The 23,450-nt window shown below is 36.2% G+C and overlaps 1 protein-coding gene across 15 annotated transcripts in view; it reads left to right on the top strand.

Annotated features, from left to right (window-relative positions):
• The window catches only part of SOX5 (SRY-box transcription factor 5), a 1,090,001-nt gene that overhangs the window by 936,487 nt on the left and 130,064 nt on the right, over positions 1-23,450 (top strand). For 12 of the 15 annotated variants that reach the window (XM_070453774.1, XM_070453776.1, XM_070453775.1 and 9 more), the window contains one exon: positions 9,455-9,578. In XM_070453774.1, the coding sequence (XP_070309875.1) occupies positions 9,455-9,578 (124 nt within the window). The remainder of the gene's footprint in view (positions 1-9,454; positions 9,579-23,450) is intronic. The other 3 variants (XM_070453783.1, XM_070453772.1, XM_070453784.1) reach the window with 1 other exon arrangement.

Raw genomic sequence — 23,450 nt, 5'->3', positions numbered from 1 at the left:
TCTCATCAACAAGTGACTCCCCAAACCATAGGCTCTAAAAATCTCTTAACTAGCTTCAGATAGGAGTATCAATCTGCTAATATCTGCTGGTACGATATCTCCAGTGGAACATTAGTTTGACACCTCTAACAAATATGTTCAGAACCATTGTCATATATTTCTATGAAAGAAATCGTTACCCCTAATGCTTTCTTTGTTTGTTTTTACCAGTATAAATAGTTACATAAACTAGACACTGAGAATTATCTTTGACTCTGTCCTCTTCTCCTTTTCTTATATATATATAGATATATTTTTTCTTTTTATCTTTTAGGTACAGAGATTTCTTACATACTCATACATGTAAAACCTCTTGCATCATCAACACCTACCTAGTCTCCACTTTGCTTTGCCTTTCAAATCTCTCCTCCATATACCCACCAGGGTATCCCACCTAAACTACATCTGCCAGAGCTTACAGGGGAAACTGTATCAGGTTTCATTTTCTGATACACAGACTGATATTCACTGGCTTTCTAATATTGATTCTTCCTTATGTCTTTCTGCTCTTCTATACTGCTTGGTTTTTCCAAGCTATGGTTTTTCCAGTAGTCATGTATGGGTGTGAGAGTTGGACCATAAAGAAAGCTGAGCACCAAAGAATTGATGCTTTCAAACTGTGGTGTTGGAGAAGACTCTTGAGAGTCCCTTGGACTGCAAGGAGATCCAACCAATCAATCCTAAAGGAAATCAGTCCTGAATATTCATTGAAAGGACTGATGCTGAAGCTGAAACTCCAGTACTTTGGCCACCTGATATGAAGAACTGACTCATTTGAAAAGACTCTGATGCTGGGAAGGACTGAAGGTAGAAGGAGAAGGGAACAACAGAGGATGAGATGGTTGGATGGCATCACCGACTCAATGGACATGAATTTGAATAAACTCTGCAAGTTGGTGATGGACAGGAAGGCCTGGCATGCTGCAGTCCATGGGGTCACAAAGAGTTGTACATGACTGAACAACTGATCTGAACTGAACTGAACACTGCTTGGTAGCTTCCCTCTCACATGATTTTTTTTTTTTAATCCCTGGTAATTTGCTCATTTCTCATCTCCTCTGCTTAAAATTCTTTCCTCACACTCCCTCCTTTTTGCCTGGCTAACTCCTGCTTATTTGTTCAGAGTCTGTATCTGCTGGACCTGTCTCCAGGAAGCCCACTTTAACTTCTGGCTATGTTATGAGTTTCTAGTTTGTACTTCCATAGTATATCACATACAAGTCTCTGTTGTTGAGCTAATTCCAGTGTTTTCTAGTTATCTGTCCCTTTGCCTCACCAGACTCAGGACTTGTATAGAACAGATATTTTTTTCTGTGTGAATTCATCTTTGTATTCCTAGTTACCAAAAAAGTGTGCATTCTATTACAGTTAGTAAAAATGTTGATTGAATGAATAATAAACAGAGCTGTGGGACTAGAAGCTAAATTAATAACCTTAAATATCTACATGGTATATTAGTTTCATGGAACCCAATGTAAGATTTTGTAATAGAATATTTACATAAAATCCTGGAGAAGGAAATGGCAACCCACTCCAGTATTATTGCCTGGGAAATCCCATAGACAGAGAAGCCTGGTGGGCTACAGTCCAAGGGGTGGCAGAGAGTCGGACCCAACTTAGTGACTAAGCATGATTTATCTAAACTATAAAATATTTAATTATGAATAATTGGTAAGTGTTTAGTCATTCTTTTACAAGTGTGATAAAGTGATTATGGTGAATTCGTTAGATTTTAGGGGTCAAGATTACATTCATAATCTATGTGGTAGAATTATTAAAAGTGTGAAAACATAATATTCATCTTAAAGTTTAACATATATAGGAGGTAGCCTCTTAAATTCATTATGTGCTATTCTAACTTGTGAATATCATGCCCCCGTTAAAAAGACCAAAATTTTGTGACAAAAGTATTTTCCTAAAACTTAATTATAGATGTCACATGTTTTGCAAACCTTAATTAGGAGCTTGAAGAGATTTCATCCATTAATGAAAGGAAAATAAAGTTAACAGTGAATAGTACTTGGAAATAGTCAAAATTGGCAAATATATAAGAATAATTTACTAACCTTATTGCATTGATTTTAGAATTTACCCAGGAAACATTACACTGTTTTGATGTGATATGATGTGTCCTTTTCTTCCAAAGGTTGGCTAATTTTCAGCAACAAGGAGCTAAAAATTACATAAGATACAGCAGTAATACAGCTGATGCTCATTATTTGCACTACTCATGTTCTATAAAGGTAACATGAACACTGAATTAGCAAATGCTGAGCAACTGCTTTTAAAGGAAACACAGACTTAGGCTCCGAGGATCCTTTGGTCTCACTATTTTCATCAACTGATCAATACATGTACTTGTTTTATGTGTGTTTCTGTTTAAAGACAACTTATTAATATGTATTATTGATTCTATGTGCATTTTAAACAACAAAATCATCAAAATTTCTTGCTGCCTTGCACAGGTCTGTAAGTGGTCACAAAAACACTGGTACAAGTAAATCTGGGGAGGGTACAAGTAAATTTTAGTGAGTAGGCAAATTGGCAAATACAGAATCTGCAAATAATGAGGATCAACTCTATTTGAAATGTGGTTTAGTTGCATAGATAAATTAACCACAGATCTTGGATTGTATATGTTTTTACTTTATTCTGAAGTTTAGTACAGTGCTCAGTAATCTGTCCTATAATATTCTAAAATAAACACATCACTGGGTCTATGAAATTAGGCTTATTTTTTATTTTAGTTTTTCCTTTCCCTTGTAGGTCCTTCTGTTTCCCACCCCCAATTCTTCCCAAGTGTTGAAAAGGTATACTAGATTATTAGGAGATATAGTTTCAATGTTAACTTTGGGATCTAGAACAATTTATTTGGCCAAACTAAGTCTCATTTATTTATCAGCACAGTGACTGTACTATGCCAGATTTCTCAGTCTTGAAAGTATTATTTTATATATATGGATCTTGGAAGATTCTGGCCCAAAAAAAAATTATAATACTGAAGCAAAATATTTTTTTTTAAATTATAATAAAATAACAGATTTTAAAAGCCCCCAAATCTATTGTAATTTATTCTTTAAAATACTAAAATTTTACCTGAAAGATTATGTTAAATTATTTGAGTATAAACGAATTACCTGGATAAAAACTGTCACACACACAAGTAGAGATTTATGTACATTCTATAACCAATTAAACAGTATAACAAAAAAAATTACCTTTACCATAGCAATATAAATATTTCTAGAAACCTTAGAAATAAAATTACCAAGGAAAATGCAATAAGTATTTGAAGAAGATTCTAATAAATTGAAAGGTGTAACCTGCCATCAAGCAGTTAGGTTAATGAATTTGACAAGAAATTCGATATCCTAAAATTAATGTGGAAAAATAAATGTAAATAAAACCAGGAAATATTTCAGAAAGAAAATAATAATGATAGACTACTTATATCTGCAAGGCTGTAATAATTAAAACATGTTTTTAGAACATGGATAGGCAAGTCTATCTGTTCATTACAGATATATTTCTAGTATTTCTGTATTACTTTGCTATTTCTTCATGCATGCATATTCCCAAGAATCATGGATTTATCTTAATGTATGTGACCTTTTATCTATATATTAAGAACAGGAACGGAAAGCAGCTGGTATTTCATGCTGCCATTTTTCTCCGGTGAAACTGAATTCCTTTCTGGTTGTTAAAGAACTTTGTTGTCCACAGGCCTTTTGTGGACATTTGGAGTTGGTGCACGAAGAAGAAATTACATAGATAGGATTATATAATACATTCTTCTTCTTTATTTATGAATTATTAATTCATATAATAATTAAGATGCTGCTCTAAACCCTAAAGTTACAATTATAAATAAGTTACAACCTCTTTGCTAAATATGCTGGTAGATCTTAAGGGAGACTCAAGTTATACCAGTAACTATTATTCAATACATTAAGTATTGTATTATTTATTATAAGTATTGTAAGTATTTGTGAGGTTAAAGAAGTAACAATTGTTTCTGCCTGAAAACTGGCATCTTAAGAAAGAAATGCTTCACAGGCAGAGGCATTATGTGGGTCTCAAAAGCCTTTGAAAAATAAGTAGAATTTTTGGCCAAGAAGAAAAGGAAAAGAAAAATTACTAAAATCAGAGGAGAAAAATACTTCTGAGTCTCTTCAAGTGTGGAAAAGCACCATGTATGCAAGGAAGTCTTCATGATCCACTGAGGCAAGAGTACCGGATATCTGAAGGAGGGCAGAAAAATGGCTGAAAAGATGGAGTTCAAACTGAATAAACTTGAATAATATATAGAAGGATTTGGTCGTTATTCTCTTAGTGAAAGCGAACCATCCCACAGCTTCTCACAAGAGGAGCATGTGAAATACAGATACAAGGCTCGTTTAGAAAGAATTCTATGAGGAATATAGTTTAATATCCTCTCAGCACCAGACCTGTAAGAAGTAGAGTCTCCCTTTCAAATACTTACATACCTGAAGTTGAAGTAGTTGCCTATAAAAGTGAAAGTTTAGTCATTCAGTTGTGTCCAACTCTTTGTGACCCCATGGACTCTAGCCTGCCAGGCTCCTCTGTCCATGAAATTCTCCAGGCAAGAATGCTGGAGTGGGTAGCCATTCCCTTCTGCAGGGGATCTTCCCGACTCAGGGATCGAACCTGGGTCTCTTGCAGAGTAGGCAGATTCTTTACCATTGAGGCAAAATAAGAAGACAAAAGAAAAGAAAAAAAAAAAAACCGTGTTGACAGTGACTTCAGCATTCTTTAAGACAGTACTTCTCAAACCTGGATGCACATTGGAATCATCAGGGGGACATTAAATAAGGCTGATGGCTGGGTCTCACTCCTGTTGATTCAGATTGAATTGGTCTGGAAACAGTCTGGGCACTGAGTGTTTTTCAGAGCTTGCCAGGTGATTCTAAAATGCACATTCAAGTTTAAGAACCACTTTACTAAAACAAGAACCTATTGTTTCTGCAATTGTGCGAGTTATTTTCCCTAAATTTTAAGGTCTCTGAAGTTTGGATGCCTCTTCTAACCCTTGTATATATTTCATTTGAAGTTCCTTCCTTCTTATCTCTAAAGTGCTCTTATTAAATTTATAACCATCTTATACATCATTTAACCAATGGTGTCTCAGAAAGGCGATGTACTGTAGAAAATATAATAACTTATTTCCAAACAAGGAAATAGGAAGGATACATAGGAGCTGGTGATAACGCTAAACCAGTATGACTGGTTTGTTGTTTGTTTCCTTGTTGCTTGTTATTCTGGTCTGTGTCCTCTTCTCACACAGAGTCAGCCCCCTTGCTGTTTTTCCTTCAAAAGGTATGCATTTTTTCCTGCATACCTGCTCAGCATGCAGTCTCTAATTTTTGAAATTTTGAAATTTTAATCAATTGTCTTCCAGTTGTTTCTTAATAAGGTTTATCTTTCCCCCAGTATGTTCAAAAAAATTTTGGCTGCAGTGGTATAACATCTACAACCTTCAGCTCTAACCTTAAAACATTGTCTTTTTGTTTTCTGGTTGTGTTGTTCACTTTATTTCACTCTGGTGGCAGTGATAGGTTTTAAAATCCTTTTTGCTAAAAGAAATGCTTTCCAGTTTGGAGTCATTTCTGAAAACTGATCTCTCGTTCTTAACGCTACTTTCTCTTTCTGCCTGGCTGGCTGGCTGGCCGGCTGTCTCTATCTCCCCAACCCCCATTCTCATCATGCCTTCTCTCTCTCTCTCTCTCTCTCTCTCCTTCTCTCTCTCAACATTCCCCACTCCCCGCCAGCAACACCCACTCACCAACCAAAATCTCAGAAATATCTCAGAGGTTACTATGAAAGATGAAATGAAGGAGAAACTGGGGATAGACTTTTGAAATGAGAATAAGAATTATGTGTCCTAAGAATGTGAGAGAAAGGGAAATCAAGTCTGGGAGATATTTCAGAGTTGCTATTAAGGTTGGCAACTGAATGAATTTCTTTTGTGTTTTTGTGTTGTTTTGTGTATGTGCTTGTTTTACACTTAACCGTTATCCGCACTGTAACAGAAGCTCCATGGGCATAGGATCTTGCTTGTCTTGTTCATTACAGTGTCTGTACTACCTAGCTCATTTTCTTATACATAGTATGTGTTCATGAAATAGTTATTTCCCAACTAACTGCATTAATGTGAGGAAGAAATAGTAAAGGAGAACAAAATGTCAGATGTGTGATTTTTAGCATGATTATAAATTCTCATTCATATGTTCACTGACAAACACTAACCAATAACCATGTCCACCAGAGAAATCTTGTTGAAATATTTGAAAAACTATCTTAGATATTCCTGTAAATGACAACCTCTGCATTTACTAATAATGTGACATAGCTGGAGAAATTACTGCATTAGTTTATATTTCTAGAAATTATTGTTCAATTCAAAGAAAATAGTGATTCCATTGTATTAGATTATTGAATTATATGAATCCCACATTCTGAGAGTGACACAAGAAAATTAAAGTGTGTTCTAAAGATGGCAACCGAAACAGAGGCCATATGATTTGAGAGTGAAAGTGAAACTCACTCAATGGTGTCCAACTCTTTGCAACACCATGCTCTATACAGTTCAGTTCAGTTCAGTCGTTCAGTTGTGTCCGACTCTTTGTGACCGTCTGGGCTGCAGCACACCAGGCCTCCCTGTCCATCACCAACTCCAGGAGTTTACTCAAACTAATGTCCATTGAGTTAGTGATGCCATCCAACCATCTCATCCTCTGTCGTCCCCTTCTCCTCCTGCCCTCAATCTTTCCCAGCATCAGGGTCTTTTCCAGTGAGTCAATTCATCACATCAGGTGGCCCAAGTATTGGAGTTTCAGCTTCAACATCAGTCCCACCAGTGAACATTCGGGACTGTTTTCCTTTAGGATTGGTTGGATCTCCTTGTAGTCCAAGGGACTTTCAAGAGTCTTCTTCAACACCACAGTTCAAAAGCATCAATTCTTCTGCGCTCAGCTTTCTTTATAGTCCAACTCTCACATCTATACATGACTACTGGAAAAACCATAGCCTTGACTAGATGGACCTTTGTTGGCAAAGTAAGGTCTCTGCTTTTTAATATGCTGTCTAGGTTGGTCATAATATTTCTTCCAATGAGTAAGTCTCTTTTTATTTCATGGCTGCAAGCACCATCTATTTGCCATGAAGTGATGGGACCAGATACCGTGATCTTAGTTTTCTGAATGTTGAGCTTTAAGCCAACATTTTCACTCTCCTCTTTCACTTTCATCAAGAGGCTCTTTAGTTCTTATTCACTTTCTGCTATAAGGGTGCTATCATCTGCATATCTGAGGCTATTGATATTTCTCCAGGCAATCTTGCTTCCAGCTTGTGCTTCATCCAGCTCAGCGTTTCTCATGATGTACTCTGCATATAAGTTAAATAAGCAGGGCAACAATATACAGCCTTGACGTACTCCTTTTCCTATTTGGAACCAGTCTGTTATTCCATGTCCAGTTCTAACTGTTGCTTCCTGACCTGCATACAGATTTCTCAAGAGGCAGGTCAGGTCGTCTGGTAATCCCATCTCTTGAAGAATTTTCCACAGGTTATTGTGATCCACAGAGTCAAAAGCTTTGGCATAGTCAATAAAGCAGAAATAGATGCTTTTCTGAAGCTCTCTTGCTTTTTTGATGATCCAGCAGATATTGGCAATTTGATGTCTGGTTCCTCTGCCTTTTCTAAAACCAGCATGAACATCTGGAAGTTCACAGTTCACGTATCGTTGAAGCCTGGCTTGGAGAATTTTGAGCATTACTTTGATAGCCTGTGAGATGAGTGCAATTGTGTGGTAGTTTGAGCTTTCTTTGGCATTGCCTTTCTTAGGGACTGGAATGAAAACTGACCTTTTCCAGTCCTGTGGCCACTGCTGAGTTCTCCAAATTTACGGTGGCATATTGAGTGCAGCACTTTCACAGCATCATCTTTTAGGATTTGAAATAGCTCAACTGGAATTCCATCACCTCTACTAGCTTTGTTCGTAGTGATGCTTCCTAAGGCCCATTTGACTTCATATTCCAGGATGTCTTGCTCTAGGTGAGTGATCACACCATTGTGATTATCTGGGTCATGATCTTCTTTGTACAGTTCTGTGTATTCTTGCCACCTCCTTTTAATATCTTCTGCTTCTGTTAGATCCATATCATTTCTGTCCTTTATTGAGCCTGACCCCAAGCCAGAATACTAGAGTGGGTAGCCATTCCCTTCTCCAGAGGATCTTCCCAATCCAGGATTCAAACCCTGGTCTCCCTCATTACAGGTGGATTCTTTACTAGCTGAGCCACCAGGGAAACCCAAGAATACTGGAATGGGTAGCCTATCCCATCTCCAGCAGATCTTCCTGACCCAGGAATCGAACCAGAGTCTCCTCATTGCAGGCAGATTCTTTACCAGTTGAGCCACCAGGGAAGCCATATGGTTTGAGGAATGGTTCAGTTGCCTGAAAGAAGATAGATGACAAAGAAAGTCTAGCACAGAGAAGGATCAAAGGAACCAGATCATAGACATAGTTTTGACCCGCCCCCACCCCATTCCATGGCCATGGGCAAGTCAGTTCTCTTTTGGCCCCAGTTGCCTCTTCTATTAGAGGCTTCCCAAGAGGTGCAGTGGCAAAGAATCCTCCTGCCAATGCTAGAGGTGCAAGAGATGCAAATTGGATCTCTGGGTTAGAAAGATCCCTTGGAGAAGGGAATGGTAACCCATTCTAGTATTCCATGTACAGAATTGTCTGGTGGACTACAGTCCACGGGTTTGCAAAGAGTCAGATGCAATTTAGCATACATGTGTGCATGCGCATGAACACACACATACACACACACACACACACACACCTCTTCTGTAAAGAATGGAGAAAGTCTTAATACTCTCTAAGCTTTCTTCCAGATTTTTATTCAAAAATTTAAAAACTCAATATTATGCATGAACATGAGAATTATCTTCAAGTATTGAAGAAATTATAAAATTGTACAGTTTAGTTAATTTTGTTTTATAAGGTAGAATTAGTCCCAACACATGGGATTTATAAAAGGAGATTTTAGTTCAACCTAACCGGTACTTTTAAAATCATTATATTAATGCAATAGGAAAAGACTTGCAGTGTGAAGCATCAATAGATACTTCACCACTGTCAAGGATATATGTAGGGAAATTATTCACCAGGTTAGAAAGTGAGCTTGATATCACCTTCCAGTTATAGCATTCAGTATTCTGAATCTGCCATCTAAAGCAGTCCCAAGGCTGTCTCACGCCCAGTGTTCCAGCAAACTTGTATGCCAGTGTATTGAATTGAATATTTTTTTTCTTTTATCATAAAATAAGGAGGGTTGGGAAGCATGGACTATCAAGACTTCTTCTCTTTGATTCGCTCTAATACGTTCAGCAGGTTCAAGGTCAACTGCCGCCATTAATGATTCCCGTATTCCCTCCTGATCAACGGACACTGGCTGCAGCTGCCCAGCAAGGATTCCTCCTTCCTCCAGGCTTCAGCTATAAGGCTGGATGTAGTAAGTACCGTTGATTTTTCATCTGGGAGTGGGTGGAGGGCATGGCTTTAGGCAATTTAATATTCCTGCCACACCAAGAAATGAGATCACCCGTATAGCCTTTTTATTTTAAAGGGGAAAACACGGAAAATGTAGAAAAGGATTTATGTTGATATTTAAGTGCCTAGAATATTTCTGTGTTTCTGAAGCCAATATTTTCTTTTTATAATTTGGTTTCATAACTTTGATTTCCAGTGTATTCCTAAAATATGTGTGTGATTTTCAGGTTCAATTTATTTTTACGTAGGTAAACTAGGAATATCCCGGCTTCCCTGGTGGCTCAGATGGTAAAGAATCCGCCTGCAGTGCGGAAGACCTGGATATGACCCCTGGGTCGGGAAGATCCCCTGTAAAAGGGAATGGCAACCCACTCCAGTATTCTTGCCTGGAAAATTCCATGGGCAGAGGAGCCTGACAGGCTACAAGTCCATGGGGTCACAAAGAGAAGATAGGAATATGCGTTTTAATAGATTTCCATTGTGCTTTAAGATAAACCCAAGTTGCCTAATGGGAATTAGCCGACCTTCCATTATCCGTCTCCTCCCTATATTTACAGCCTAGTTTCTCACTGGTATTCTTTTAGCTCTTAGACCAAACCATACTCTTTCTTAACTTGTGATTTGAATTGTTTGTGTTCATTCTCCTTGGTGTCGTGAACCTCTTCCAACTCAGACCAGGGAAGACTGGCCTGAGCTAGTTAGATCCCTGTCTCCAGGTTCCTTTGGATCCTGTATATTTTCTTCCACTTCAGTTGTAAAATGAGGGCCAGTGCGCCTTCTGTTTCATTTATTGTTATATCTAAAGTTTTAGTACAATATTCAACTATTTGTTGAATGAATTAATGAGCATTCATTACAAACCAAAAAAAAGGCATTTTTACACTGATAGACTATATTGAAATGACTGTTTATATTGCTTATTCACTTTAGTCGCCTGTGATTTTATGACCTTTTTTTTTTTAACCAAAATCAAAATTCTACACTGTTAGTTTTGGAAACAATCTAATACTTTATTTTCCAAAATTCAGATACTCAAAATGCAAACTATAATCTGTTAGATAAAAATAGTGACAAATTCCAAAGAGGGACTAGGCTGCTAAGCTAAGTATATTCCAGAACATCATTATCATGCTCAAAAAATACAGAGAAAGTAAGTATATTGAAGTATTTTGATAGATCAAAGTAGAATACCATTAGAAACAATTAGTAAAATATTATCACTTTAGATATTTATGTAGAATATTCTGTAAGTTCCAAAAGATTTTGTTTCATTTATATGTTAATAAATTGTCCCATTAACATCCTGCTATGCTTCAACACTTACTGCATTTGAGAAATTCTGTTGAATATTACTAGAAATCAGATATACTTCCTGCTAAATGATGTCTTGAAATTTCATACTTAACATTTATTTCTAGCTTTTATACCTTTTTTAATACAATATTGAAGAAATGGGATATAATTTTTTAAATATACAGAGTCATAAATATGAGTAGATGCAACTATGGAGTCTAGGTAAAAATGAACTGAACAGAGGAGTGTCAAAATTCAGACTCTACTATAGGCACTTTGTTCTTTACAGTTTTTAACATGGCTTTTGAATATCTTTCTCTTTGGTTTCCTGTGTTTTAAAATAGTGTTCTGGATCTTTAATTTATTCATTTAATATGTTTGTCACATAATTGTGTCTTTGTAGACTGATTCATCCAGAAATACCAGCTTCTTTTTATAATTAAGGACTACATTTATATTCTAAATATTTAAATTCTAAAAATAAAATTTTCAGAAGAAAATTTTTAATTCTATCACTTCATTAATTTCTGAGTTTTTAAAATATATTTTGTTTCCATATACCTAAGGAATTACTATTCACATTAAATGCATGTTGCCAATGTGTTTTTTGTAGCTTTGGTTACTAAAGTGAAAGAAAAAACACTTTTAAAAAATCAGATTGCCTCAGATTGCACCTGCAGTACATACATATAGACCAGTTCTGTTTTCCAAAAAGAAATGTTTTAAGCAACTCTAAAAATAAGTCCCATTTTCAGATACTGTGCTGAAGAGAAAACCTCATTGAGTATGAACAGTAGTATAGCTATGGACCTAGAAAAGGTGAAGAACACCTCTCCCTCACTCCCATTTGATGAGCTGGCATAGCAAACTTGTTCAGTGTTCATGTAATGTGGCATGGAAAAATACATCCCTTCTTAAAGTCATTAGTATATCAACCATTTGATATTCATACCTTCAGTGCTTAAAGTTACAAATGATACCACATCTTTAGTATGTTTGGAAATAAAATAGGATAAAATCTCTACAGCTGCTGGCAAGCTTGAAACTACAGTTATGCCAAACTCTGAATCTAACGTGAAGCCAGTAGCAAAATAAAGTGCTACCCTTGCTGACACTCTCATGCTCTGAGTCACTTTGAGTTGAGGAGCTCGGTGGAAGCGATAAATAGTCCAGACTATTTCCTCCATAATCATGTATCAGGAGAGGAATTGAGATAGGGAAAGAAACAAATCTCTCCATCATCCCTCTTCAGTGGGACTTCCTATTTTATCCCCCACCCTCAAGTTTTCTGTCATTTGTGACATCTCTGGCTCTCATTTGTTTTGAGTAATAGTACAAAGTTTTCAATGAAAGTAACACTGACTAATCCATCTTGATTTGAGTCCCAAGTAAATATGAAAGATAAACTTTTTAATATACTCAAATGCTTTTCACCAATCCATTCAAGAAGGTATTGATGATACCTTTTTCTATTTAAACTTGATGTGTCTTGATAAATAAAATCTCTGAAACTACCCAAGAAAGTTAAAATAATATCAATGGGGAAAAAATAAAAGCACAAGTTGGGTAACCTAACCATCATCCATTGAGTTAGTATCTCCTATTTTCCAAAAAAGAAGTTTTCCATTGAAAATAAAGGTATTTTGCCTATAATGAATATAATTATAGAAATATGGTATGGAATGGACACCTACAGAATATCATTGCTGGGATTTCTCTTAACTATTGGAAAGCATATCATTAAACAATATACAAATAAATAGCACAGCCAGAGACTTCAGAGCAAAGTGACTAGATAGAAAAGAAGTTTTATTGAATGTTGTAGTCTATTCTTATCTATGAATATGTAGATCAGTTTGCAAATGTTGATATATCACCAGAATTTTAGTTCTGTTTTGGCATTTGCTGTTAGTAAAAGTCAAGCATGAACCCACACTTCTCCGTGTATCTCTATCTAGTTATTGTTTTTCTTACTTATTTCTTAAAATGTAAAAATACTTCCAGACTTCTAAGGAGGTAAAATAATGGTATATTATTAAATAGAGCACTTTTAATATATGCAATAACTGGGAAACAGTTGTGTAAAAACACTGCTTTAATCAGTCAACTCAGTTCAGAAACTATTTCATCTCAGGGAAAAATAAATGATCTTTATTTTTAACTAATAAGTTATATGAAAATTGTCAATTTAATTGTTACATGTAAACACACCCCAGATTTTATATTGTGTAATTTAAGATCCCAATTTAAAATTTTATTTGTGGGTATTAGCTCATTTTAAGTAGAAAGCAATCATTAAAGCCCTTGGAAATAAATTTGAAGACTAAATAGCAAAGGTTCAAATTCTGAATTATAAAACAAATGTAATCTACAAATGAGTTGGTTCAAGTACATGTTGGATGATTGGAGACTCCACGGACCCAGTCCATGTGCTTCTGCTGGGAAGACTGAGTGGAATTCTGAGCTCTCAACCAAAGGCTTGAACCTGTGAACTGCAGCGCTTGTATCCAGTAGATATTTTTGAAATTAAATGTACATACCTTTTATATTCGTAGAACTGTTTTATGTTGGCAGGAAGACTTTTGTCCTGGCTCAAAATAGGAAAAAAATCTATGAAAATTTAAAATGGTTTTGAAGATGTATGTTGGTTTTAGCTCAACACTTTAGACTTGAGAAAGACATTGGAGATAAGGTGGTTGAAGGCCATAAGTTTGGTCAATACCAATTTCTCTGACCCCAAATTTCAGTTCTTTTTTTGTAACACACAGCTTCCTCATACCCCACCTAGTACTCAGGTTAAGCACTATTCCTTCAGAGCATATATTTGATAGGCAGAAATAAGAGGAAGAAGTTCTTCTCTTTTTACTAATGACTATAGTCCTCTGCCAGAGAAGGCAATGGCACCCCACTCCAGTACTCTTGCCTGGGAAATCCCATGGATGGAGGAGCCTGGTGGGCTACAGTACATGGGGTTGTGAAGAGTCGGAGACAACTGAGCAACTTCACTTTCACTTTTCACTTTCATGCACTGGAGAAGGAAATGGAACCCCACTCCAGTATTCTTGCCTCTGTGTGTGTGTGTGTGTGTGTGTGTTAGGAAATAAACAGTTGTAAAAAGGTTGGCTTGATGGTTTTGGCCCAAAGTGTCAAAATGAATGTGTCATGTAGCCACAGATACTGTGTCTTCCCCATAGATGGGCTGTAGTGCCCAAACTGTGTGCTAAAGTACCAAGGTGCTGTAGCTAATTCACAGGGCACAGAGGATGTTTTAAAATTTCAAGGAAAATACAGAGCATCTCTAAATCACTACATAAAAGGCATGAGTTGTTTGGAACTTGTTGCTTAATAAAATGGAACAGTTGGACATTTCTTTTGTCCTAAGGGTGCCATGAAAGAATTATTGAGCCATGGATGGTGCCTGAATCTAAGACATTTAGGAACTTATGGCCTGTTATATATTCATTTTAAACATTATAACTTTTAACTTGATAGTTATTGTTGTTGACCTATCACATTACAACCACAGAATAGAATGTTGTAACAAAATTTACCTTGCACTTATAGGGATATGTGTAATATTATACAGATAAGCAATTGATTTGCCACATCATGATACTTTGGCCTTGTGCAAGTTATTGAGCTTCAATTTCCTGACCTGCAAAATGTATTAATAACACCCATTTTCCTGAATTGTTACAGAGAGTGAATAGGATTATATATGCAAGAGTGCCTCCCATTGAGTCTATCTCATTAGGTTACTTAAAAATGCTAAATACTGAGTGTAATACCAGCAAAAACTGTCTCCCCCCACCAAAATAATGTTATAGACCCACACGCAGCAGTTAATGACATTTCATGTTCTACCTGTATAGGATCAAGTTCATTCTGCCACACCTGAATGATGCTTCCTCCGACTAGGAAAGTATTATTGTTTAGAGAAAAAGTATTATAGTGCCGATAGAAACATTCATCTCATAGGATACAACCTTAACCCTAACTGTTTTAATTATAATCCCCAAGTTTTAAACTTTTTATCATTTTCCACTCACCTATTAGAGTTCATGTTGGAAAAGATCAGGTAATTTTTTAAAAATGTATTTAGCCATTGTTTTGGTTGTATGAAACTAGAAATATATTCACATATTCATTCTGCATTTTAACACATTGATTAATTTTTCAGAAATGTGCTAAATAAAATAGCCATATAAAGTTACTGATTGAAATATTTAATTGCCTTCCGAGATTAGCTTAAATAAATGGAAGTCGATGAGCCAAGCTTAATAAACTTAAAATATGCTGTATTTACTCTTCATCAGTTTTCTGAACAGTATTTCCGCTTCCAATAAAAAAGGAAACTCTCAGTTAATTAGTTCCTCATATTCCATGATAAAATTAATGTTTAGGAGTTAAATACCATAAACTTCCTCAGGCACATTTGCTGATGTGTTCCTGTTTTTAGTTAATGTCACATGTTTCATTGTTTAATGGGGGTATCATGTGGGTTTCATTATATCTCTCTGGTGCAGAGGGTCCGTGTGTCTGGCATTTTAGGAGACTGCATGCTAATTTCTGATTTAACTGTGTCAACTGTATCAGCTGACATATAGGTCATTGACAATCAGTGCTGAAACAATCACCAAATCACAAGCTAAAAACCATTGACATGGTATGCTTTTATTGAACTGACAAAATAGGAAACATGTGTTGTCAGGATCACATACTGTAGATTCTTTGTATATAAGCGGAGAGAAGATGTAATCATATCTTCAGGCTTCTGTGTGTGTTAGAGTTATTGTGACCAGCTCTTCCTCTTCCCTCGCCTCCCCTCCCCAAATCTTAGAAATCAATGACACTGGGCAAACATAACTTAGTTTAAAGCTTTGTAAATATTTATTTTTGTAAAGAAGAGTTTTGTAACTAAAGAGTCAATCATTTAAGTTCTCATGTTAGATTGGTGGCATTAAAATATGGAATGATTAAAAAGTAAAGAGAACCGAGTACAGAAATTATGTGCTGACAGCCACCTTCCAGTTCCCATGGGTTAGATGTTTCTAGGTCAGTAAAATAGTTGTTTTCCTGTTTGCCAAATAATGGAGTTTACAATATTCGTCACTGAGAAAAGATATATATATGTGTGTGTGTGTATATATATATACATATATATATCTTTACCGTGACAGTGTCATAACTTAGCACAGAAATGGTAGCTTATTCCATGCCTTATTGTTTACGTACAAAGAGACATATTCATTTTAAGCAGTATATCTCTGTGAAGTAGTAACTGTGCTATATTAATAACTAGTATTTGGTCCAGTCTCCCCACTGCCCCCCCCCACCACACACTACCACCACCAAAACACACATATACAAGCAAACCAAAAAAATATATAATAGCCCTTTCTTTGATAAATTCTTCAGATTTCATTAGACTAAAACTATAATCTTTTAATCCATCTTGTTTGCTTTTTAACAGTTAAGAACATTAAGAATGCCTTCAGTTAAAATATGAACTGATTCAGCTCAGTGTTTTGTTTTTGACATGATTCTCGTTCCTGATACCATAGTAGTTCAGATTGGCTAGTGACATTGTGTTTCAGCCAAGAGGCCTCAAAATGTATTACCGAATTTGTATCCTAGTCCTCAGAATTCCAGGTTTGTATTATTGTTGCCACAGCAAACATGGAATCTCATCTTAGTAGTAAACTCACACTAAGGTCATCAAACTGTATAAGCCCAGTATAAATATAAGCCCAGAGGAGCAATGTATTATTTTATTTGAATAGACGTAACTGTTAACAATACTTGCCCAGTAAATGTGCTCTTTCACTACAGAAAGCTCCACTAGAAGGCAAACTTTAGTCATAATGTTGATGGGAAAATATAGAAGCAAAAAAGTATTTAATGAAACAGGGTAAGATAGTATCTTATTTGTAACTCTATGATAGAGATCTGTTTTCCATGAGAACTGAACAAGTCATGCTCCTGGAACATCATGAGAATCAAATCCTGTATTAGGTTTAACTATGCTATAACAAGCAGAAACATACTAGCTTAAACGTGGAAAAAGAATATTTTTACTCATGTAACAATTCAAGCATTGTTGATGTGGTAGCTCCACGGTATCTGGTCATTCGTTGTTCTCTTATTTATGGTATGGCTTTCCACAAGCTGTGATTCCCATCTCATGGTCTTAGGTACCTTCTTCAGCTTCTGTGACCCAACTCCAGCCAGTGCAAAGGGCGGAAGCTGGGAGAACTACAACAATTTAAACACTGCTATTTCACTAATAATTTATTTTTTGCTTTATTTTCATAGAAAATATTTAAACTTTTTTTGATCCTATTTATATAGTCACCTCATAACAATCCTTCACATTTTTTCAAATATATTAAAGATAGCATTTGCTGTCTGTACAAGTATCAAATAATGTAGAAGTATATTAAACAGAAGCTAAAAGTTATTTGCCTGTGCAAATATAACCAAAAAAAATCATAGCCATCTTTCTTCCATACAGAAACTAAAAGTTATCTGCCTAAACTCATACCCTCCTGTCTATAACCCCAGTCTGCAGAGATGATTACTGTTAACAGTTTGGTACCTATTTTTCTGAAACTATATACATATATATATATATATATTATATACACATATACTATATACATATATATATTATACACTCAGGCATAAATATGTATTAATGCAGGACTGAGGTTATCTGTGTATTATAATATATGCTATATAATATATATATATATATATACACACCTCATGTGTGATATTGGAGACGGCAGTGGCACCCCACTCCAGCACTCTTGCCTGGAGAATCCCAGGGATAGCGGAGCCTGGTGGGCTGCCGTCTATGGGGTCACGTAGAGTCGGACACGACTGAAGTGACTTAGCAGCAGCAGCAGCATGTGTGATATGTACTATATAACATATAATGAATGGGAGGATAAATGTTTCTGCTATATTCTACTTATAAATATAACAGAAAATCATGGCCATCTTTCTTCCATACTTTCAGACTTAAATTATTCTGCATCATGTTTCATTAAACTGAATACACTATATTTTATGTTCCCAAGCAATTAACATTTAAGTTAGTCTTCAGTACTTCACAGTTTTAGAGAATGCTACAATAAACATTTTTGTGTGCACATGTTTGCCCCAAGTGTATTATTCCTGTAATCAGCTCCACAACCAGAATATGGTGTTTTTCTTCGATATTTTTTTTTTCCCTTTTGAACATTTTTCACCTGAGAGATTATCTCTAAATTCTAATACTCCCTGAGTTGCTTAGTGGAGGGTTTAAAACTTTAAAAATTGACTGATCTGAGTTATGAATAAACATCAATGAGACTTCTAATCTGAAACTGTTCATTGTCTCAATTAAATAAATTCTGTCAGAAAAAAATATTATGCAGGGTGTTAAAAGATGTTGGTGGTCTCAATCCCATTTCGTATTATTCTGTGCCCTTGGGCAAGTCATTTTCCTCTTCATACCTTAGCTTGTCATCTTTAAGGTAGCTCCACTGATGTCTGCCCTACTCATTCCATAAGGAGATAGAAAATGTTAGATAGGACAAATCTATGCATTTCTAAACAAGTTAAATTATTCTATATTGTATCACTATTTTCTTCTTTGGAATAAAAGCTATGACAAACCTAGTTCAGTTCAGTTCATTTTAGTCAGTCAGTCATGTCTGACTCTTTGCGACCCAATGAACCGCAGCATGCCAGGCCTCCCTGTCCATCACCAACTCCCAGAGTTTACCCAAACCCATGTCCATTGAGTTGGTGATGCCATCCAACCATCTCATCCTCTATTTTCCCCTTCTCCTCCTGTCTTCAATCTTTCCCAGGATCAGGGTCTTTTCAAATAAGTCAGCTCTTCACATCAGGTGGCCAAAGTATTGGAGTTTCAGCTTCAACATCAGTCCTTCCAATGAACACCCAAGACTGATTTCCTTTAGGATGGACTGGTTGGATCTCCTTGCTTTCCAAGGGACTCTCAAAAGTCTTCTCCAACACCACAGTTCAAAAGCATCAATTCTTCAGCACTCAGCTTTCTTTATAGTCCAATTCTCACATCCACACATGATCACTGGAAAAACCATAGCCTTAACTGGACGGACCTTTGTTGACAAAGTAACATCTCTGCTTTAAATATGCTGTCTAGGTTGGTCATAACTTTCCTTCCAAGGAGTAAGCGTCTTTAAATTTCATGACTGCAATCACCACCTGCAGTGATTTGGGAGTCCCAAAATATAAAGTCAGCCACTGTTTCCACTGTTTCCCCATCTATTTGCCATGCAGTGATGGGACCAGATGCCATGATCTTAGTTTTCTGAATGTTGAGCTTTAAGCCAGCTTTTTCACTCTCCTCTTTCACTTTCATCAAAAGGCTCTTTAGTTCTTCTTCACTTTCTGCCATAGGGTGGTGTCATCTGCATATCTGAGGTTATTGATATTTCTCCCAGCAATCTTGATTCCAGTTTGTGCTTCTTCCAGCCCAGTGTTTCTCATGATGTATTCTGCATATAAGTTAAGTAAGCAGGGCGACAGTATACAGCCTTGATGTACTCCTTTTCCTATTTGGAACCAGTCTGTTGTTCCATGGATGTGAGAGTTGGACCATAAAGATGACTGAGCATCAAAGAATTGATGCTTTTGAACTGTGGTGTTGGAGAAGACTCTTGAGAGTCCCTTAGACTGCAAGGAGATCCAACCAGTCCATCCTAAAGGAAACAATGCCTGAATATACACTGGAAGGACTGATGCTGAAGGTGAAGCGCCAATACTTTGGTCACCTGATGCAAAGAACTGACTCACTGGAAAAGATCCTGATGCTGGAAACAATTGAAGGCAGGAGGAGAAGGGGATGACAGAGGATGAGATGGTTGGATGGCATCATCAACTCAATGGACATGAATTTGAGCAAGCTCTGGGAGTTGGTGATGGACAGGGAAGCCTGGTGTTGTACAGTCCATGGGGTCACAAAATCGGACATGACTGAGTGACTGCACAACAAGAGCACAATAACAAATACCGTTTAATTCTTACATGTACCAACCCATTCTCAAAATTCAGAATCTGATATGATGAAAAGGATTTCAGGAATTTACCTACTTTAGGTCACCCTACTTGCATTATTGTTTTTTATTTTTTAGGGGGAGGAAAAATTTCATAACATTTCTTAATTTCCAGGGGTCTAAAATTTACCATTTTTGGTGAAATCTGTAGGCCAGGAGTTATCACAAGTATTTATTCCTTAGTCTTATTATTAGGGTGGTTTAGGAAGCTTCCTGTTCTGAACCTGTAGACTCTGGATACACTGCACAAGGAAGTATATCTGTCATCAAGGGTGTCAAAAAATGGAGTGCTTTTTAAAAAATGAAATACTTGCTAAACCATCATATTAAAAATGGAATGTAAAAAGAGAAATAGCATTTGAATTGGTCTTTATATATATATATAGATTTTTTTTTTTTACTTGCTTATTTTTATTTTTGCCTGGGTCTTTGTTGCTGCATGCAGGCTTTCTCTAGTTGCAGAGAGTGGAAGCTACTCTTGGTTGCAGTGTACAGGTTTCTGATTGCAATGGCTTCTCTTGCTTTGGAGCAGAGGCTTTAGGCGCAAGGGCTTCAGTAGTTGTGGCGCACAGTCTTAGTTGCTCTGAGGTATGTGGGATCCTCCTGGACCAGGGACCAATCCCATGCCCCCTGCATTGGTAGGCGAATTCTTAACCACTAGACCACCAGAGAAGTCCTTGAATGGGTCTTAAGTGGCTTGTATGAATGCCTCTCTTCCAAATCCCTACTTTTCTAATGCTTTCATCATTTTGGATGCTTTTCTCTGTGCCATCCATTTCTTCAAAATACACAGAGGCAAAATGTAGATAGCACTCTTATATAGATGTACATATAGAAGCAGTTCCTTAATTAATGATTCTCTTTGTACAGCTTAAATGAGTTACTATGCAATGCTTAAATGATGCCTCAGTTGAAATGGTGGAATACAGAAGGAAAAGGATACTTGTTTGATTTATTGTCACCTTTTCAGGGATACTCAGATTTCTTAGATAACTAATCCAGGAATTTTCGTTGGTACTAGAATTCATTAGATTTATGGGAAAAAGGTGAGGAAAAGATGCAATAATTTTTATATGCAGAAATGTCTTGCCATTTTAAAATATTTTTCTTGAAGAGTTTATAAATTAATCTGTTACTAAAGTAGCCAACTAGGTTAACTATTAAATTAATTACGGTAAAGTTTTCCTTTACAATGCTACATTAAGAAGACAAAAAAGTTTATTTTTTAAAAGTCTATTACTGAAAAAAATTTAACTTATGACAAAGCAGTTAAGAAATAATGCTCACCTAAAGATATCTTCTTTTTAAACAGTCAAGCGAGATAATTTATTAATCCTACTTTCTCAAATAAAATTTATATGAAATATTTATATTCTTAACTTACTTTATGAATTACTACAAAATATTAGCATTTTTCATAAAAGATTTCAAATATTAAAGTCATACTATTCCAGCAAGTCTAGAAAGGCTTTACAGACTTTCTGCATTTAGAACCCTTTCACCTTTATTGTGCCATTGTGCTCAGTCATATCCAACTCTTGGCAGCCCCGTGGACTGTAGCCCACCAGACTCTTTTGTCTATGGAATTTTTCAGGCAAGAATACCAGAGTGAGTAGCCATTTCCTCCCCCAGGAGGTCTTCCCAACACAGGGATCAAACCCGCATCTCCTTCAGTTCCTGTGATGGCAAGCAGAGTCTTTACCACTGAGCCATCGGGAAGTGAAATGATTAGAAACAGTCACTATGATGAATGATTTTGTTTTTATCATCTGTTTTCATGTCAAACATCTTTTAAAAAAGTTGTGGTACATATACACAATGGAATATTACTCAGCCATTAAAAGGAATGCATTTGAGTCAGTTCTAATGAGGTGGATGAACCCAGAACCTATTATACAGAGTGAAGTTAAGTCATAAAGAGAAAGATAAATATCATATTCTAACGCATATATATGGAATCTAGAAAAATGGTACTGAAGAATTTATTTAAAGGTCAGCAGTGGAGAAACAGACATAGAGAATAGACTTATGGACATGGGGAGAGGGGAGGAGACGGTGAGATACGTGGAAAGAGTAACATGGAAACTTACATTAGCATATTTAAAATAGATAGTCAACAGGAATTTGCTCTATGGCTCTAGAAACTCAAACAGGGGCTCTGTCTCAACCTAGAGGGGTGGGATGGGGAGGGGGATGGGAGGGAGGTTCAGAAGGGAGGGGGTGTATATGTATGTCTGTGGCTGATTCATGTTGAGGTTTGACAGAAAACAGCAGAATTCTGTAAAACAATTATCCTGCAATGAAAAATAAATTAATTAAAAAAAACACATCTTTTCTAGTAGATACCTTGACCATATTCAGGTACTTTAATGGCATCATAATAGTGGGTTCTTATTCATGAACAAAAATCATTTTAAGATTTAGGAAATTTATATTATTAAATTTTAATATCCAAGGTGATATGAAAATATACAAAAGAGATAAATTATAAAATATTAGAAAAGAATGGTTTGATGTGTGAAAATATGTTACAAAAGATTATTTAACTGCCTCCTTCAAGTCCTTATTTGTTCACATCCTAAAACTCTAAGCCTCTTTTTACACCTTCATTTTCTATCCTTCCTTGGTATCATTGGCAGCAGATCTAAAACACCAATATTGCTTGTGTTAAACCCTGTACAAAAAACTAATTTGTTCCTTATTTGTATAATTATTTGCTTACAAGCTATTTCTTCTGTTAAGCCTTAAGCTTTTGAGGAAGAGTTGTCGTCTGTGTTTGAAATTTGTTAATTTCTTAATTAAATAAAATATTGCTTCATATATTCAGTCCATAAACATTTTATAGCCTTAAATGGTCAAGGCAGTATGCTAGAAACTGGTAATTTAAACATTAAGTAGACATAATTCTGCCTTAGAATGCTAACAGTCTGGTTGAGGAGAGTGAGATATAAACAGATGTGATATAATAGAGCTATGCATAGAACTTTAACAAAAGTGAGTGAAAAGGGAATGAATTCAAATCTAAGCTTGGTAGGAGGTGTCAGGGAAGCCTTCTTGGGGTAGGGGTCCCTAAAGGATGATACCTAAAGTCAAATCCTAAAGGATGAAGGGCAACTAAGCAAATGAAGTTGTTGGAGTGAAAGGATACAGAAACAACATTCCTGGTAGAAAAAAAAAAAAATCAGCCTTGGTAAAGGCTGGAAAACGCAAGATGAATCAGAGTATACATGGACCTTTAAGCCGTTTGGTGTTGAGAGTGAGCTTTAAGGTAAGAAATGACAAGTGAATTGTTTGAGGACATAAGAGGAGACTAATTCAAGGAAGTATTTATAGACCTATGTAAGCTGAAAGTGTTAGTCACTCAGTCATGTCCGACTCTTTGCCACCCCATGGACTGTAACCCTCCAGGCTCCCTTGTCCATGGGATTCTCCAGGCAAGAATACTGGAG

This window comes from Odocoileus virginianus, chromosome 23, assembly GCF_023699985.2.
Source record: "Odocoileus virginianus isolate 20LAN1187 ecotype Illinois chromosome 23, Ovbor_1.2, whole genome shotgun sequence".
Lineage (NCBI taxonomy): Eukaryota > Metazoa > Chordata > Mammalia > Artiodactyla > Cervidae > Odocoileus > Odocoileus virginianus.
This window is presented reverse-complemented; position numbering and strand designations above follow the sequence as displayed.